The sequence below is a fragment of the Cherax quadricarinatus genome, unplaced genomic scaffold, assembly GCF_038502225.1.
Source record: "Cherax quadricarinatus isolate ZL_2023a unplaced genomic scaffold, ASM3850222v1 Contig3173, whole genome shotgun sequence".
Classification (NCBI taxonomy): domain Eukaryota; kingdom Metazoa; phylum Arthropoda; class Malacostraca; order Decapoda; family Parastacidae; genus Cherax; species Cherax quadricarinatus.
In genome coordinates, this window is record NW_027198199.1 from 1,801 (window position 1) to 22,432 (window position 20,632).

Consider the following 20,632-nt stretch of genomic DNA (forward strand, 5'->3'; position numbering starts at 1 on the left):
ACTAAAACCTAACAAATCCCCAGGTCCTGATGAACTGTTTGCAAGGGTGTTAAAGGAATGTAAAGAGGAACTTAGCATACCTTTGGCTAATATTTTTAACATATCACCACAAACTGGCATAGTGCCTGATAAGTGGAAAATGGCAAATGTAATACCTATTTACAAGGCAGGTGAGAGGTCCTTGGCTTCGAACTATAGACCAATAAGCCTTACCTCCATAGTGGGAAAATTTATGGAATCAATAATTGCCGAAGCAATTCGTAGCCATCTTGATAGGCACAGATTGATTAATGAATCTCAACACGGTTTTACAAAGGGGCGTTCCTGTCTTACGAATTTACTAACTTTTTTTTACTAAGGTGTTTGAGGAGGTAGATCATGGTAATGAATATGATATTGTGTATATGGACTTAAGTAAGGCTTTTGGTAGAGTTCCACACCAGAGGCTATTGAGGAAACTTAAGGCACACGGAATAGGAGGAGAAATTTTTTCCTGGGTAGAGGCATGGCTGACAAATAGGCAGCAGAGAGTTTGCATAAATGGGGAGAAATCAGAATGGGGGCACGTGACAAGCGGTGTTCCTCAGGGGTCAGTGTTGGGCCCGTTGTTTACATAAACGTTTACATAAACAGTTTACATAAACGACATAGATGAGGGAATAAATAGCAACATAAGCAAATTTGCTGATGACATCAAAATAGACCGTCCAATTCATTCTAATGAGGACATTAGAACACTCCAGGATGATTTGAATAGACTGACGCAATGGTCGGAGAAGTGGCAGATGCAGTTTAATATAGACAAATGCAAAGTTCTAAATGTTGGACAGGAAAATAACCATGCGATATATAAACTAATGTAGATCTTAATACTACTGATTGCGAAAAGGATTTAGGAGTTCTAAAACCAAGACAACAGTGCATTAGTGTTCGCAATAAAGCTAACAGAATTCTTGGCTTCATATCTAGAAGTATAAATAATAGAAGTCCTCAAGTTGTTCTTCAACTCTATATATCCTTGGTTAGGCCTCATTTAGACTATGCTGCTCAGTTCTGGTCACCGTATTACAGAATGGATATAAATGCTCTGGAAAACATACAGAGGAGGATGACAAAGATGATCCCATGTATCAGAAATCTTCCCTATGAGGATAGACTAAGGGACCTGAATCTGCACTCTCTCGAAAGGCGTAGAATTAGGGGTGATATGATCGAGGTATATAAATGGAAGACAGGAATAAATAAAGGGGATGTAAATAGTGTGCTGAAAATTTCCAGCCAAGACAGGACTCGCAGCAATGGTTTTAAGTTGGAAAAATTCAGATTCAGGAAGGATATAGGAAAGCACTGGTTTGGTAATAGAGTTGTGGATGAGTGGAACAAACTCCCCAGTACAGTTATTGAGGCTAAAACGTTGTGTAGTTATAAAAATAGGTTAAATACATGAGTGGGTGTGGGTGGGTGTGAGTTGGACCTGACTAGCTTGTGCTGCTGGCTCTGGTACAGTGCTCCATCCTTGTGTGAATATGACCTGACGAGACTGGGTGGGTCATTGGGCTAATTCAGGGGAAAAGGGACATGGACCTGCTCCACATGGGTCAGTAGGCCTGTTGCAGTGTTCCTTCTTTCTTATGTTCTTATGTACTTAAGTCAGTCAAGTCAGTCAGTCAATCAGTAAGTCAAAACACAATTCACAAACGCACAGAGAAGTGGAACTGAACACACATTCACGAAGCTGGAATGGTGGTGTCATGATGGTGGTGTTCGGAGCGTCTGGAGATGGCAGGAGGTCTCCCCCGCTGACCCACAACAAGGCGGCTGCTTGAGGAAGGGAATAGCCGCCACCACTTGTCATATAACGACAAGCCCATGATGACACTCTTCAGGTCACTTGTTCTATCTAGGCTGGAATATTGCTGCACACTAACAGCACCTTTCAAGGCAGGTGAAATTGCCGACCTAGAAAATGTACAGAGAACTTTCACGGCGCGCATAACGGAGATAAAACACCTCAATTACTGGGAGCGCTTGAGGTTCCTAAACCTGTATTCCCTGGAACGCAGGAGGGAGAGATACATGATTATATACACCTGGAAAATCCTAGAGGGACTAGTACCGAACTTGCACACGAAAATCACTCATTACGAAAGCAAAAGACTTGGCAGACGATGCACCATCCCCCCAATGAAAAGCAGGGGTGTCACTAGCACGTTAAGAGACCATACAATAAGTGTCAGGGGCCCGAGACTGTTCAACTGCCTCCCAGCACACATAAGGGGGATTACCAACAGACCCCTGGCAGTCTTCAAGCTGGCACTGGACAAGCACCTAAAGTCAGTTCCGGATCAGCCGGGCTGTGGCTCGTATGTTGGTTTGCGTGCAGCCAGCAGCAACAGCCTGGTTGATCAGGCTCTGATCCACCAGGAGGCCTGGTCTCAGACCGGGCCGCGGGGGCGTTGACCCCCGGAACTCTCTCCAGGTAAACTCCAGGTAAACTTTATTCATTTATTTATAATTTATTTATTTATTAATTTGAACATGATACAAAGAAGTACAAGGAATACAATTTTTAAAGTGCAACATGCCAAAGTCCCTTGTATGCAGAGCATTATGGGCAGGCTTAAAATTAACTTAAGATTAACTAAGCAATGATATATTCAGTGGTACAAAAATTATTGTAAAACTGATAACAATTTAGTACAAATGAGTATTACAAAGACAGGTTATATGGTCATTACTGTGTTGCTGTGTAATCACTAGAATGGAGTATTATGTTAGGTAATGAAGTTAAATAGTAACAAAGTTTGACTGGGTCACAGGTTGACATTTATGAGATACAATAATGAGATACAATTTATGAGATACAATTATTCAGTATTTATTTAGTTGTGGGTGAGTAAGTGATTTTTGAGAAGAGACTTGAATTTATAAACAGGTAGTGTTTCTTTTATATTCACAGGTAATGAATTCCAGATTTTAGGGCCTTTTATGTGCATTGAGTTTTTGCATAGTGTGAGATGGACACGAGGAACATCAAAGAGTGATCTGTGCCTTGTGTTATGGTCATGTGTTCTGTTGAGGTTGGCAAGGAGATGTTTGAGGGGAGGGTTAATATCAGAGTTAAGTGTTCTATGTATGTAATAAGTGCAATAATAAGTATGGATGTTTTGTATGGTGAGTAGGTTTAGTGTATTGAATATTGGTGGAGTGTGCTGCCTGTAGTGAGAATTTATCATCATTCTAACTGCAGCATATATATCAGGTTTCTATGTTATTTATACTGTTTATTATGTCATATTAGATAAACTGTGATAGATAAATATGCTGTAGAGTTGATATTAGAATCATGTTCAAGAAATTTAGTGTCATATTCAAGAATGAGGAAAATTGACTCGGCATACAAGCAGATCGGGATACAAGAGAGGTCACGGAACAGATTAACCCGTAAACGGTCCAAGCAGATCTACGTTCACATGTGTAGTGATACAAAAGTAGATCTACGTTTTATTTACATATTTTCAAATGTAAAAAAGCAAAAAGATTATTTTTTTTATATACTTTCAAATGTTGAAAAAACGTATATATACGTTTGGACCGTTTACAAGTTAAACTCTTAAGCCGAGGTTCCACTGTAATTTATTATATCAAATTAATTTAAAATTACACGAGGCTAAAAATAAAAATTAAACAGCACGTTTCGGCAACAGTTTTCTCGAAATATTTTCCATAATAAATAACTAAGCTAGGTTAAGATATATTAAAAAATTCCCAGCTTAATGCTAAGATATATTAAAAAATTCCCAGCTTAATGCTGAGATATATTAAAAAATTCCCAGCTTAATGCTGAGATATATTAAAAAATTCCCAGCTTAATGCTGAGATATATTAAAAAATTCCCAGCTTAATGCTGAGATATATTAAAAAATTCCCAGCTTCAAACTAGGTTAAGACATGTTAAAAAATGCCCAGATTAAAGATTCTTCCAAATTCCAAAAATTGAAAATCCGGACAATGGTTCAAGGTATATTATAGAACAAAGTAAATATTAAATTAGCTTACCATATATCAGGTATATACAATATATCATTAACCCTTAAACGGTCCAAACGTATATATACGTTTTTTCAACATCTGAATGTAAAAAAATGTAGATCTTCTTTTGTTTTACATTTGAAAACGTGTAAAAAAACTTTTATCTACATTTTTTTTTGTTATACAGTGGACCCCCGTATAACGATCACCTCCGAATGCGACCAATTAAGTAAGTGTATTTATGTAAGTGCGTTTGTACATGTATGCTTGGGGGTCTGAAATGGACTAATCTACTTCACAATATTTCTTATGGGAACAAATTCGGTCAGTACTGGCACCTGAACATACTTCTGGAGTGAAAAAATATCGTTAACCGGGGGTCCACTGTATTTGAAAATATGTAAAAAAAAAAAGTAGATCTACTTTTGTAGCTACGAATTTTTAACGTCGATCTCTTTGGACCGTTTAAGGGTCAATACTTATATATATGAACACTTTACGAGTCACTCAAAAAAATGTGTCTTTTTCAGCGAATTTTTTTTCACGTTCCTAAAATTCCATTAAAAAATGTTCAATATATATCGCAAACTTATTTTATGAGAGGGGAATATATATAAATTAAATATATACATATATATACATTCAAAAATAGTTTCAATATACGTAGTTAAACGCGTCTTTTTTAGCTCGTCAAAAATCCATTAAAATCTGACAATATATAACCCAAAATGATCTTAAATGACATTAGACAACTGGGAATATATATAAATTCAATATATACATATTCAAAAATTCTTTCGATATACGTAGTTAAACACGTCGTTTTTAGCTCGTTAAAAATCCATTAAAATCTCAGAATATATAAATCAAAATGATCTTAAATGACATTAGACAATTGGGAATATATATATACATTCAATATATACATATATACACTCAAATAAAAAGCATTACAAATGTATATACATTATACATATAACCCAAAATTATCTCGTATGACATTAAATGCAGAATATACATATATATACATACATGCCATCAAAATCCACTTGCAAATGTATATATATACATCAAATTTTTGAACTGGTCAAAAATCCATTTAAAAAAGGCAGTATAAGTCAAAATAATTTCATATAACACTAAGTAATGGGGAATATATATACCATTAATATATACATTTATATACACCCTGAAAAGAATTTAAAAATGTATATACATCAATTTCAAGGCCTTTTTTTGACCTGGTCAAAATTGAATCAAAAACTCAAAAAATATAAATCAAAATAACCTGACAAGACACTAGATAATGTGGGAATATATATACCTTGAATATAGGCCAGGTATATCCCAGCTAGGTCATGATCCAAGGCGGTGGAGCTGGAAAAACAAGTCAGAAGTAACCAACCCTCACCACAAGTTTAACTCTCCTAAATATAAAATAAAATATATATAATTTCTCTCTTATAATTACTTTATTAATGATGTAATTATGTATAATTATTATAATAATTATAATATAAGTTTTTATTACACTAATAATGCCTAAATTACCTTAAATATAATTATTTTTCTTGTTATATTTATGGTCCCTTAAGTGTTTTTTTGTTATTATTTTCAATAAGGTTTAAATAAAGTGGGTTTTTTTTATTTTTATAAGATTATTAAAGTTGTTTTATTGCTAATAAATAGAAAATGTAATGTGTGGGAGCATTATTATTGTTGGGTCGGGACCAGGAGCTGTGACTCGACCCCTGATACCATATATAGGTAAGTACACACACACATGGGGCCAGGAGCTGTAACTCGACCCCTGACACCACACCTATATATGGTGGCAGGGGTCGAGTCACAGCTCCTGGCCCCACCTCTCCTGACCAATGACCTACATACAAAAAAATTAATGTTAATAATAAGCCTAAATACTAAGCCTCCATAGGCTGAAATTCTCAAAATTATTAAAAAAAATGTTTTTTTTTTAATTTACAGTTAGTAATAACAGTAATAATGTTGATAATAATGATTTAAAAGAAGCTATACCAGTGACATATTTGACCAATAAAACACAATAAAGACGCAATAAATCCCTAAATTATCAATAAAAAAATATTATTTATAGTTAACAGCAAATAAAAACAGAAATAAAGATGATAATAATAATAATAATATAATGAGATAAGAACTAATACCAGTAGTCTCGGTAATGTTAAATAAAACTCAATAAATCCTTAATAAATCCCCAAATCAACAATAAAAATAAATTATTTATATCACCCAGCAAATTCTGACAATAATGAAGATAATAATAAAGATAAAAATAATAAGAACCATAATTATTCACCTCAAAATTTTCAATAAAACTCAATAAATCCCCAATAAATCCACAAACCAACAATAAAAATAAATAATAAATATTACCCAATAAATCGTGAGAGTAATAAAGATAATAATAAAGATAATAATAAAGATAATAATAAAGCAATTAGAACCATAATTAGTCATCTCAAAAAAATCAATAAAACTCAATAAATCACCAACCAAACAATAAAAATAAATAATAAAAATTACCCCACAAATTCCGATAATAATGAAGATAATAATAAAGATAATAATAAAGATAATAATCAAGTAATAAGAACCATAATTAGTCACCTCAAAAATTTCAATAAACCTCAATAAATCCCCAACTAAACAATAAAAATAAATAATAAAAATTACCCCACAAATTCCGATACTAATAAAGATAATAATAAAGATAATAATCAAGATAATAATAAAAATAATAAGAACCAACGAACGTTCTTCCCTGAGTCATCTTGGTCGCCGCCTCCATTACTGTGAGTTACTCCTTATTTAACCTCATTTTTCACCGTTTCTGCCGCTTGTTAGCCCCCATGGTGGCCATGGCAGCCTCGGGGAACCATCAGGGAAGCCATCATGGTAGAAAATGGTGGGATTTAACCCCCATAATGGCTAAAAACTTGGGAAATGTGAAGCTGTTTGGTGATTCTCGTGGTTTTGTTTACCTCGTATTTTCCTCATTTTATTCCTCATTTACGGTTTTTTGGGCCAATTTGTGGCCATGGTGGCCTCGGGGGCCACCATGGTGGCCATCATGGTGGGACTTAACCCCCATAATACCTGAAAACTGGAGATATATACATAATTCCGCCTTTAATATTTCTCATTCCTTTTTTCTCTCTCATTTCACTATTTTTCTCATGGTAGTTGTAGGGAACTACCATGAGAACCATGGTAGGTCCCTGGAGCCACTCATGGTAGCGGATAATGAGAAATATGACGTGAAAATGGTACCATATCTCGGTGTTTCTCACTCGCTGTGTAGCCCTTGCGGTTTAGCGCTTCTTGAATACTTCTCATTAATTCTCAGTTATGGTAGTAGCTATGGTAGCCACCAGAACAATAATGGTAGTAAAGTAGGGAAATTTGTGCCTCATGGTAGTAAATTGAGAATATTTCTCATTCTCATTCCCATTTTAAACCATTTTTTTGGTCCTCATGGTAGTCATGGTAGCTTCAGGGAGAAGCTTCATAATGGTAGTGTAATGGGGGGAATATGTGGCTCATGGTACCATTGAGAAATAATTAATATTTCTCATTTTAACCCCCCCCCCATGGTGGTAAATTCTGCCATAATGGTAGTGAAATAGGGGGGGGGGAGGGGTTGTGTGCCTCATGGTAGTACACTGAGACACATGGTGCAATATTTCTCATTTATTCCCATTTTAAATTCCCCCCCCCCCCGGCCCCCCCATGGTAGTCATGGTAGCTTCATAATTGTAGTAAAATGGGGAATTTCTGGCTCATGGTACCATTGAGAAACATGAATATTGGTTCGTTGTTTCCCATTCCCCTCGCTCCCCCCCTCGCTCCCCCCCTCGCTCCCCCCCCTCGCTCCTCCCCCCATGGTGGCAAATTTTTCCATTATGGTGGTAAATTAGGGAATTTGTGGCTCATATTACGACAATTATCCTCATTATTAATGGTGTTTCTCACTTCTGGCTTGTATGGGGGCTATGGTGGAGACGTGCGGACGCCGGGGTACGGGAACGAGGGTGCGATCCTGGGGTCAGGGGAGCGGCAGGTTAAGGACGGATCCCGGACTTCACCTCGGTAGATTACGTTGGGAAATTGAACGTTATTAGGCGACGGGGGGATTTACGGGCTTGTTAGGCTGACCGTCAGGTGGGCCTAAATTCTCCTGGAACGCCGTGTATAACCCCGGACTGTTAATGTGCGCCGTCGAGTGTCGTCGTTTGTCGTGCGGAAATTTTCATTCCCGTGAATTTTCTCTTAAGTTAATGTGATAGAATGTGGAATATTTCAGCGCGGACTAAGTTTATTTAGGCTCGGGTAGACGTAAGTACGGCGGTACCTCGAATTACAAACTTCATTCCAGACGGCTGTTCGAATGCCGTTACCAAATGAGTGTTCCCATAAGGAATAATGTAAATTAGATTACTCCGTTTCGGACCCCAAAAACACACAGTAGCACACAATAATAATACATTTACATAATCGTTTGGTTTTTGAAGGTGTTCGACACTTGGGGTGCCACCGTACAATTTAAAGACAGTTTAACATTCACAACTGCAAAAAAAATAGTGGAACTCTCTAAGTGCTTTCGTGGTTTAGAATTTCACTATTTTTTCGCGGTGATTTTGCATATTATCACCTGTTTATTGTGATCTTGTATAGCTTAACCCTTAGACCGTCCAAACGTAGATCTACGTTCACGTGCGTAGCACTCCGAACATAAATATACCTTTTTTGTTTATTTGAAAGCATGTAAAATAAAACGTAGGTCTGCGTTCGGAGGAGCGCTACGCACGTGAATGTAGATGTACGTTTGGACGTTAATGTGTTTAAATTACCTAGGGTAATTCCCCCCAAAAAAGTCTTGTTATTTCCATTGGGGACATTCCGAGGTGTAATGTTCGTGCACTTCGGGCAAAACGGTGGAGTGAGCGATGGTGAAAGTGTTTTTTCGTTTTAGAGTCGCCTTACCTCGGTAGGAGGTTGTTGGTGCGCTGGAAAAACAGAATCTGTATTGCGTTCGTTGCTTTTATTTAAGTTTAGTTTTATTTTTTTGTGTTTACGATCACAGTAATTTTATTGGTCAGTGTATCGAACTTTTTAGCTTTATCCTGTTTTGTGTGTTTACTGTATTTGTCTACGAGCGCTGAGTAATTTTCGGAATCACGTTTCACAAGCGTCACGTCTACGACTGTGTAACCATGCCAACCAGGGAATCTTTCTGACTCAATTTGAATTTCCAGGATTCAAGATGCAGATCTTCGTGCGTTCCGGTGCCACCCACGTGCTCGATGTTGACGACCAACAGACTGTGGGACACGTACGATCCTTCATCAGCCAGGCTGAAGGTCTCCCAGAGGCTGAAGTTAGTACTTCCTATGGTTGTTATTTTTTACCAGTGCTGAAACTCGGTTTTAGGAAGATAACGTAAAAATTAAACTGTTCAAACGTAGATCTACGTTTTTTTCAACATTTGGAAGTATGTAAAAAAAACTTAGATCGACGTTTTTTTTATATTTGAAAATGTGTAAAAAAAACTCACCGACACTGATAATTTTTGGCCAATATCAGTACCACCAAAATTAGCTGATACCGGATACTTGGGCAAATAACGCACAAACAACCCGCACATAGAAAAACGACGTATCGGTCCAACTTAGACCATTAACTGGTTTCTTTCTGCTATGTGCAAGTTATTTGTGTATCATTTACCAAGGTATCAGCAGCAACACGCAGGAGAAAAAGTGGTCAGTGGTCCAGCAACACACAAATAACGTGCACGTAGTGTGCAGGTTATTTGTGTTGTTCCAGTCATGATATTGTGACTTATTCTCTTTGGAACACTCACCGTCGGACACTACGAGGTGCTGATCTTTTATTTTCATTCTCGTTGGTGTCTCCCTCAAGAGTGGGTCACCCACAAGTAATAACACGTTTCACCATCAGTCGTTCACTTGTTGTACGTCTCTGGCCATGCCAGGACCCCTTAAGTACGTTTATTTAAGTACACGTACACGCAAACACAGTTAAACAATTTATCATGCATAGTAACGTGCATAAATTACCCACGAGGGTAACCCAAAAGAAAGGCAGTGACCTATTTCCATTGGGGTCGTTGGCCAGGCATGCCCTGGCTGTTTGGGTAACTTGTTCATTAGCTGTTAACTAAACACTAAGTAGGTTTGTGTAATCTAACCAAAAATAACTATTATTGGATTTATGTCATTGAGATAATGTCCAGAAATTAAATAATGGTGAGGCACGAGTATGTGTCCCATGGCTCAGTTGGTAGTGCACACTGAGGTATGTGGTTCGATCCCTGGCATGGGTGGAAGCATTGGGCATGTTTCCTTAAGACATCTGGTGCCTCTGTTCACCTATCAGTAAGTAGGTACCAGGATGCAACCCACTGGTGTGGGTTACATCCTGGGGGAGGGGGGTTAATATAACTTAAATAGGTCTGGGCTTTGGAATAAGTTGAGGCAGGATAACAGCTCCTAGCTTGTAAAATTGATTTGTATAAAAAAAAAGTATGGACAAGGGTGAATACACAGAATCGTGCAAGAGGAAAATATAACTTATTAACACAGAAGACAATATTTATACATTCCCACAAACACGTGCATCTTTGAAGGTCTTCGAGAGCTTTACTATTTGCAGTCCAGCCCTGGGCCAGGCTTGTCTGGTGCTTATCTGATCAGCCAGGCTGTTACTGCCGGTGGCTAGCTGTCCCATGTATCAGTCACAGCCTGGCTGATCTGGCACTCGGTGGGGGTACATGTTTGGTTTCTTCTTGAAAACCTCGTATATTTGTTCTAGTCGGATATCTTGTGTTAAACAGTTTGGTAACACGGATGTTGAGACTATTCCTTGGGCCCACAATACGTGTTTTTCACTGTGTTTATTACAGTGTCTGCACTCTGAAGGAGGGGTGTTCATGTTGTAATTTTATAACTAGTGTAAGCACGCCTCTGGCAAGACAGTGATGGAGTGAATGATGGTGAAAGTTTTTCTTCTTTGGGTCACCCTTTGGGAAACATCGATGTGTTAATTACAGTTTGGGCATCACGCCCATAGCCAATTGGCTTTGGGAAACATCCGACCTTCGTGTCCAATGTTAGCCATAAAAAAAAGAATATTTCGTAATACTGTTTGTGGAAAATAAGTATATACACCTACCATCATTGAAATGACTTACGACCGAGTTTCAGGTTCCAAGAAAAGCAATCAAAACCGGTCGTAAGTCAAGTGATGGAAGATGTTGAGAAATGGTCGTAAGTCGAACTTTACTACTGAATATCAACAAAACATTTCTTATTTTGTAATGACTTTTAGTTCGCTTTATTGTACACCTACCATTTACGACCGAGTTTTTGGTATTTCGTAATGAACTTTACTACTTATCAACAAAACATTTTTTTACTTTATTTTATTGTTTTATTTTGGTATTTCATGTTGTTAGTACTGTATTTTATACTGTAAGGTTTAGGATAAACACTGTGTACAACACAAATACTGGTTTATTTCCAAGAAATTTGGCATAAAAAACGTGGTCGTAAGTCGAGTGGTCGTAAGTCGGATGGTGGGTGTATATTCATTTGTATTAGCAAGTAAACTTTGTTAATAGTAAATTTAATTAGTGTTTTTTAGGGCTTGCGTGTATTAGTAGAGGCATTGTGTGGGGGCCAGTGGTTTCACCAGTCCAATACAGAATGGTGGAAGATCAGGAGTTTGAGGTACTCAGTCTGGAGTTGGTGTGTTGCGTCCATCAGTCTCGATGGATTGAACATTGTCCTGATATCAGTCTTAATGGATTGAACACACCAGCTCCAAGTTGAGGGACTGATAACCTCATTCCTCTGTAGCAGACTCAAGCCACTGGCCAGCGAAACATTTACTCAGTAAAGATTCCCAAACATTGCACAAGCTTCTCATTTTTCACCTTTTGGGTTTATTTTAACCACCTAATCACCGGTAAGAAGTGTTCCAGTATCTTGCACTAACTCCTCGACCTTTCCACAGGTGAGGCTGTATGCTGCCGGTAACCCCCTGGACAACGATGAGATCCCATTGGTCACACTACAAACTGATGCCATCGATGTGAATGTAGCACTCAAAGGAGGTGAGTTCTCGGTTCCAAACACGGGTGCTCCTCGACTTACGATGGAGTTACGTTCCGGCGAACCCATCATAAGTCATGAATGAATATGGTTTGGTAAATAAATATATAGGGGTGTTAATATTGCAGTTTTATAACTGTAGTGTAAGCGCACCTCTGGCAGGACAGTGATGGAGTGAATGATGGCGAAAGTTTTTCTTTTTCAGGCCCCCCCACCTTGGTGGGAAACAGCCGATGTGTTAATAACAAAAAGATAAATAACTACCATCACTGAATAATTAAATAATTACTGCAACTAAATACCAGTAGTGACAAGTAAATAAATTAATGTAGCAGATGTTGCATGTGTATGGAATAGGTGGTCTACCTGGAGGGCATTCCGGGGATCAGTGCCCCTGTGGCTCGGTCCACGACCAGGCCTCCCGGTGGATCAGGGCCTGATCAACGGTAATATAACCTTCGACACGTACACAAATAACCCGCACGTAGGTGAACGTTACGATGACGTTTTGCTCCAAGTGGGACCAAAACATAATCGTAAGGTTCACCTACGTACAGGTTATTTGTGTGTTGTTCCAGTCGTGGCATGGTACCTCTTTACTCTTTTTAGACATAGACATAAAATCAATAATCATCACCTAACAACTGCCTACCATTGGTTTCTCATCCTCTTTCTGAGACTGAACCTCATTGACTTTATTCCTCAGGCATTCTGACTCCTATGGGTTTAGTGCTTCCCCTGAATATCAAAGCAAGGAATTAGTGTAAAGTGGCAATAGGTATATAGGTGGTCCTCAACTAATGATGGTTTGGCTTACGATATTTTGACTTCACGAAGGTGGAAAAGCAATTCCTATGTAGATGTAACTTAAGATAATTACCCAGCGTGAAGATGGCAAATCCATAACTTATAATCATATACTCTTCACTACTGATATCCCTTGCATCTATCCTTATTGTTCCCCATATTCCCCATTCCCCAGGTACTGTACGGCTCCTATGGTCCCATTAATTACCTTCCATTCCCAGGTGTAATAGCAATCTTAACAGCTGCCTTATAATTCCCTCATGTAGTGTGATTTTTTGAGATTGGAAAATTTTATCCAAAATTCAACCACCTGTAAAAAGGCCATCACAATAACACATGCTCTTCGATTTCAGATGCATTTTTTAGTCGTACGTATTTGAAAAAATTGCGTGGTATACAATAGCTTTACAAGACAGGAGAAAAGGCACAGTACAGCGACTGGAACTGAATGCGGTCAGAAGTTTCTCTCGTGTGCTGGTTATTTGTGTACAACTTTATAAAAGTTTTACGAGACCTGGAATAACTGGTGGCCTGGTGGTTAACGCTCTCGCTTCACACGGTGAGGGCCTGGGTTCGATTCCCAGCCAGAGTAGAAACATTGGACGTGTTTCTTTCCACCTGTTGTCTATGTTCCCCATCAATAAAATGGGTACCTGGGTGTTAGTCGACTGGTGTGGGTCGCATCCTGGGACACTGACCTAAGGAGGCCTGGTCACAGACCGGGCCGCGGGGGCGCTGACCCCCGGAACACTCTCCAGGTCTCCAGGTAAACCACAGGACTGTCTTTACAAATAGTGCTGCTTGAGTACGAAATATTTATAGATGTAATATTGTCTTTTTGATAATGCTGCTTGTGTATGAAAGATTTCTAAATGAGCAATTGTCTTTTTAGATAGTATTGCTCGAATCCGAAATATTTGTAGATGAAAGATCGTCTTTTAGATAGTACCGCTTGAGTACGAATCTTTATAGATGAAAGATTGTACGTATGTTAAATTTGCACGGAGTCGCTTGCATCTCTCTCCCTATTTACACAGTTACATTGGTGGTGTGTTGAAGTGTAAAGTGTCGTTACAGGTAAGGTCCACGGCTCGTTGTCTCGTGCCGGCAAGGTCAAAGGTCAGACGCCTAAGGTGGAAAAGAAGGAGAAGAAGAAGTCGAAGACGGGCCGGGCCAAGCGCAGGATCCAGTACAACCGTCGCTTTGTCAATGTGGTGGCCACCTTCGGCAAGAAACGCGGACCCAACAGCAACTCCTAAAATGCAACTCTATTGCTAACACAATTAAAAAAAAGTCCTCAAGTTTGTTTGTTTATCCTCTTTGATCTTTCTGGATGTTTATTTTTTCTAATTTTTTTACTTATATATGAGTGATTTGGGAATTTTTTTTTCTTCAGATTTAATTACATTTAAGTTTTTTTTTTTTTTTTTGCTGCATATAAATGAGCATTTTTGCAGATGGTCACTTGAAACTTCATGTACAGTATCATTTATGGAATTTTGTAATTCTTCGAAACTAGGTTCAATCACTGGAATAAACTTTTTACTGTGAATTTTTTTGGATTTTGATGGAGAAGTATAACCTGAATTCGATTGATTTATTTTACATTTACTGTGCTGTGTGACCCTTAAGGGTTTAGCGTGCAGTTCTGATTATAATCCAGCTGAGAATACTTCATCCAAAATACTCGGGATTGAATTTCTCATGGATTTCGGATTTTTTGGGGATTGTCGAATGTATATATTTGCATCTATAAAATGGGACAGCTGGGGGGATGATGCAAGTGTAAACGCTGTACCGTATTGTGCAGGTGTCGTATGACCCTAGTGGGTTTAGCACTTGGTTTTGATTATAATTTACTGTGCAGGTACTGGGCCAAAAAAAAAAAAATGACTGCTTACAAAATAAGATAAATGGAGGCCAAGATTCTACAACTATGTCAGGCAGATCTGAGGAACTTGAGGGAGAGGCTACATCATAAGAACATAAGAAAGAAGGAACACTGCAGCAGGCCTATTGGCACATGCAAGGCAGGTTCAATTCTAGTCAGGTCAGTCACATTCACTTAAGGAACACAGCTTCTGACCTAGTAGCACAAGCTAGTCAGATCCAACTCGCACCCACTCGTGTATTTATCTGAACTTTTTTAAAACTACACATCATCGTGACGAGTACATGACTGTACTCGTTACTGAGGAGAAACGTCGGGTTTAGCGCTTCCCCCTTGATTATAATAATGAGAAACGTCACTTGAGGGACCTGGACGAGGATGATCTAGGAATGATAAAACACTGTCGTGGATGGCCTTTTTAAAGTGTTTCTTCCAGTGTCGTCAACCTTAATGGTGGTTGTTGTGGTCTTTGATTTTGTATATTGTCGTGAATGCACGCTGCTCTGGTTCTTTAAGAAATCCACACATTTTCATGTTATTTATTGGCACCTTCTCCAGTGTGTCAAGTGTCGTCGTCACTATTATCAGGATCACCTTGATTCGGAAGCATTTCATCTATTTCACTATCAGTCACTGAATGATGAAGAGCATCGTTATCCTTGTTGTGCCCCCACAAGGGAGGTTCCTTGACGCTGGTGACGGGCTCCTGATCTAGGGAATCGGATCTGTGCTCCAGTTCCTTTCCATCCCCCCTCTACAAGTGCTGCATAATCCCTATGGGTTTAGCGCTCCATGAGTATAATCTATTTTATGAACTAAAATATGGACTACTTACAGGCTACTGACCAGCTGTGAAGGTGTACTGTTGGCGTATTTAAGGTGGTCGGACATCGTTCTCACTTGACGTGCAGAATCCTTCAAACTTGTCATCGCTTTGTCCATCATCACTAAGGTGTCGGGCAGCTCAGTTGCTAGCGCACTCGGCTCACACACTGAGATCTGGAGTTGGAATCCCTGGTACGGCTGGAAAACATTAGGGACGTGTTTCCGTAAGACACCTGCTGTCCCTGTTCACCCATCAGTGTAAAATGGGTACCTGGGTATTAGTGGACTGGTGTGGGTCACATCCCGGGTTAGTGGACTGGTGTGGGTCACATCCCGGGTTAGTGGACTGGTGTGGGTCACATCCCGGGTTAGTGGACTGGTGTGGGACACATCCTGGGTGTCAGTGGACTGGTGTGGGACACATCCTGGGTGTTAGTGGACTGGTGTGGGTCACATCCTGGGTATTAGTGGACTGGTGTGGGTCACATCCTGGGTGTTAGTGGACTGGTGTGGGTCACATCCTGGGTGTTAGTGGACTGGTGTGGGTCACATCCTGGGTGTTAGTGGACTGGTGTGGGTCACATCCTGGGTGTTAGTGGACTGGTGTGGGTCACATCCTGGGTGTTAGTGGACTGGTGTGGGTCACATCCTGGGTGTTAGTGGACTGGTGTGGGACACATCCTGGGTGTTAGTGGACTGGTGTGGGTCACACCCTGGGTGTCAGTAGACTGGTGTGGGTCACATCCTGGGTGTCAGTAGACTGGTGTGGGTCACATCCTGGGTGTCAGTAGACTGGTGTGGGTCACATCCTGGGTGTCAGTAGACTGGTGTGGGTCACATCCTGGGTGTCAGTAGACTGGTGTGGGTCACATCCTGGGTGTTGGTGGACTGGTGGGGGTCACATCCTGGGTGTCAGTGGACTGGTGTGGGTCACATCCTGGGTGTTAGTGGACTGGTGTGGGTCACATCCTGGGTGTTAGTGGACTGGTGTGGGTCACATCCTGGGTATTAGTGGACTGGTGTGGGTCACATCCTGGGTATTAGTGGACTGGTGTGGGTCACATCCTGGGTGTTAGTGGACTGGTGTGGGTCACATCCTGGGTGTCAGTAGACTGGTGTGGGTCACATCCTGGGTGTCAGTAGACTGGTGTGGGTCACATCCTGGGTGTCAGTAGACTGGTGTGGGTCACATCCTGGGTGTCAGTAGACTGGTGTGGGTCACATCCTGGGTGTTGGTGGACTGGTGGGGGTCACATCCTGGGTGTCAGTGGACTGGTGTGGGTCACATCCTGGGTGTTAGTGGACTGGTGTGGGTCACATCCTGGGTGTTAGTGGACTGGTGTGGGTCACATCCTGGGTATTAGTGGACTGGTGTGGGTCACATCCTGGGTATTAGTGGACTGGTGTGGGTCACATCCTGGGTGTTAGTGGACTGGTGTGGGTCACATCCTGGGTGTCAGTGGACTGGTGTGGGTCACATCCTGGGTGTCAGTGGACTGGTGTGGGTCACATCCTGGGTGTCAGTGGACTGGTGTGGGTCACATCCTGGGTATTAGTGGACTGGTGTAGGTCACATCCTGGGTGTAAGTGGAGTGGTGTGGGTCACATCCTGGGTGTTAGTGGACTGGTGTGGGTCATCCTGGGTGTTAGTAGACTGGTGTGGGTCACATCCTGGGTGTTAGTGGACTAGTGTGGGTCACATCCTGGGTGTTAGTGGACTGGTGTGGGTTACATCCTGGGTGTTAGTGGACTGGTGTGGGTGGCATCCTGGGTGGTAGTGGACTGGTGTGGGTCACATCCTGGGTATTAGACTGGTGTGGGTCATATCCTGGGGCACAAGTGACCTAATTTGCAGGAAATGCTCTACATAACAAGGTACTTTATATAGTAGTATATCATTGATGTCAAGTATGGTCTGTATACCTTGTACACGTACTTACAGAAATATAGCTGCAGGCCAGAGGTTGTGCCAGACATATACAGTGGACCCCCGCTTAACGATCACCTCCAAATGCGACCAATTATGTAAGTGTATTTATGTAAGTGCGTTTGTACGTGTATGTTTGGGGGTCTGAAATGGACTAATCTACTTCACAATATTCCTTATGGGAAAAAATTCGGTCAGTACTGGCACTTGAACATACTACTGGAATGAAAAAAGTTCGTTAACCGGGGGTCCACTGTACAAGGGTGTCTAGTTAACACTCATTGGCAGCTTAACGTGTGGTAAACAGTGATCAATTTCTCTGCTGCTTCATGATCGGCAAACAAATTTTATTTCCTATTCGAAGGTTACAGTGTGTGATTATGAAGTGTTAAGTACAAAGAAAGCCACTAGCATTCCAGGGCATTTCGGGCAGACTAATCCTAATACAGTGGACCCCTGATTTACTATATTATTTCATTCCAGAAGTATGTTCAGGTGCCAATACTGAACGAATTTGTTCCCATAAGGAATATTGTGAATTAGATTAGTCCATTTCAGATCCCCAAACATACACGTACAAACGCACTTACATAAATACACTTACATAATTGGTCGCATTGGGTGCTGATCGTAAACCGGGGGTCCACTGTACTTACACACTGCTTAAAACTAGACAGGTTGAGGAGTGGTAAATTTTAATTATTCAGATGCTGTATCACCACTAATTTTCGTAACCAGCTTCTGAATATTCAGTTACCTTCAGTATTCAGTAAATGATAGGTGTTTGCTCGTTTCATGATCATCATCCCTCGCTCATCTTTCGTGGGGGTGGATCGCTGAACTCTCCTTCAACTGCATTCAACCTTAATTTTATTGAAACTAGATACGTATAGTCAACGGCCCTTCTGCAGCTCTTTCTAAACTTGATCCCATCCATCACCAGGGATTCTGTTTATGTCTAGGTGCTTTTTGCTCAATTGCTGAAAGCCTATATGCAGAGCTGAATGTTCCATCTTTTAATTATTGCCGTGGTGCTCCTTTCCTCCGCTCTCATGGCCTTCACAATCTTTCCATGTGCAGGATAGTAGCGGACGTTAGTAGAGGTCCATTATTTGTTCACTGCCCCTGTTTACTCTGTTCGTTTTCTCTTCATCTTCACTTGGTCTTGTCTTCTCTTCAGTTTCTTCCTTTATATGTTCATCTAGCATCTAACTTTTCACTTCTTCCCTGGGAAGTTTTGACAGTTCTGTCTGTTCCGCACTGTCGTGCACGAAAGTGTCAAATATCTACAGTTGCTTCTCGCTCTCTTTTTCTTAACCATTTCTGGTTTCATTCTCATGCCATTGCAGTGTACACTGATGGTTCTAAATCCTCTGACGGTGTTGGGTTTGTAGCAGTGTTCCTGGACAGTGTAGTGCAAGGTCGTTAGACTCCGTTAGCATTTTTACAGCTGAATTGTATGCAATTCTCATTGCAATTATTCGTATTGCATCTATGCCCATCTCTGTTTGTGGTAGTCTCAGACTCCTGTAGTGCTTTGCAAGCTATTAAAAAATTGATTCGCCTTGTTCCCTAGTTCTTCGTATACAACTTCGTGCTGCATTACTAGCAAAAACAAAATCGTTTTTCGTTGGGTCCTGCTGGGTCCCTGGTCATGTTGATGTTGAGGTCAACAAGCAAGTAAACTCTGCAGTGAGGTCAGCAGTACATGACCTCCCAGTTTCACATAGAGGTATACCATACTCAGACTATTGTCCTATAGTCTCTAACTGCCTTCGCAACCGTTGGCAACAACATTGGTCTGATATAACAAATTATATTCCATCAAGCCAAGTTTAGGTTTCTGGTCTCTTTATCATGGATGCCAAGGCTGGGAGACTACGTTCTCCTCACTTGACATCGGACACACCAGTCTTGCGGATATCTCATGGAGAGGCGCCCTGTTCCACTGAGAATTGTCACGTTCCAGTTTCCCTTTGACATGTTCTATTGGACTGTCCTGTCTACCAGCGAGCACGCAGAATTTACCTCCGACGTCATCACCGCTCTTAACACGCATTACCTTCCCTCCTCGCTGACAGTCCCACCTTTGACACAGACTCCGTCTTTGACTTCCTGACAGCTACAGATTTGTTATTACACAAACTTTGATAATACAGTGGACCCTCGGTTATGGGCCGTAATACGTTCCAGAAGGTCGGCCGAAAATCGAAATAATATTTCCCATAAGAAATAATGTAAATCCAATTAATCCGTTCCAGACACCCAAAAATATTAAAAAATACATTTTTAAAAGATTAATTATAGTTTTACATACACAAAACAATGAGAACTAAATAAAATAAGTAAATGAACATTTAAATCACTATTACAGACGTTTACTGAAGACTCTTGTTGACTTATGGAAGACGACGAGGAGGAGAGAGGGACGACTGATTATTGTTTGGAAGTGGAATTTCCTGCCATAAGGACTTCGGGTATCAAAGCTCTCTGGGGTTACTTCCTTCCCTGCCTACTACACTCCTTCCCTGCCTGCCGCCCGCCCACCACTCGCCCGCCCGCCACCCCCGCCCGCCTGCCACCACACCACCCGCCTGCCCGCCACACCCCCGCCTCCGCCTGCCACACTCGCCCGCCTGCCTGCCAATTCCCGCCCGCCTGCCACACCACCCGCCCGCCTGCCACCACCCTTCCGCCCGCCTGCTACACCTCCCCGCCTCGCCACCCCGCCCGCCTACCAGCACTCCCTCCCCGCCTGCTACACTCTCTGCCTTCCTGCTACACCAACCGTCTGCCTGCTACACCACCCGCCCGTCTGCTACACCACCCGCTCGCCTGCCACCCTGCCTGCCTGCTACACTCCCTGCCTGCCTGCTACACTACCTTCCTGCCTGCTACACTAACTGCCTGCTACACTACCTGACTGCCTGCTACACTACCTACGTGCATGCTACACTACCTTCCTGCTACACTACC

At 41.0% G+C, this 20,632-nt stretch overlaps 1 protein-coding gene across 3 annotated transcripts; it reads left to right on the forward strand.

The window, feature by feature from the left end:
- The first annotated feature begins 6,798 nt into the window (after positions 1-6,798).
- On the forward strand, positions 6,799-14,314 carry RpS30 (ribosomal protein S30). 3 transcript variants are annotated; one of them, XM_070081572.1, is made up of 4 exons: positions 6,799-6,866; positions 9,330-9,451; positions 12,109-12,208; positions 14,091-14,314. In XM_070081572.1, the coding sequence occupies exons 2-4, from the start codon at positions 9,338-9,340 to the stop codon at positions 14,270-14,272; spliced, it is 396 nt and encodes a 131-aa protein (XP_069937673.1). In that variant the 5' UTR covers positions 6,799-6,866; positions 9,330-9,337; the 3' UTR covers positions 14,273-14,314. The 3 variants fall into 3 exon arrangements, with proteins under 3 accessions (XP_069937673.1, XP_069937672.1, XP_069937671.1); XM_070081571.1 differs by lacking the exon at positions 6,799-6,866 and adding an exon at positions 6,909-6,969; XM_070081570.1 differs by lacking the exon at positions 6,799-6,866 and adding an exon at positions 6,911-7,032.
- The last annotated feature ends 6,318 nt before the right edge of the window (positions 14,315-20,632 follow it).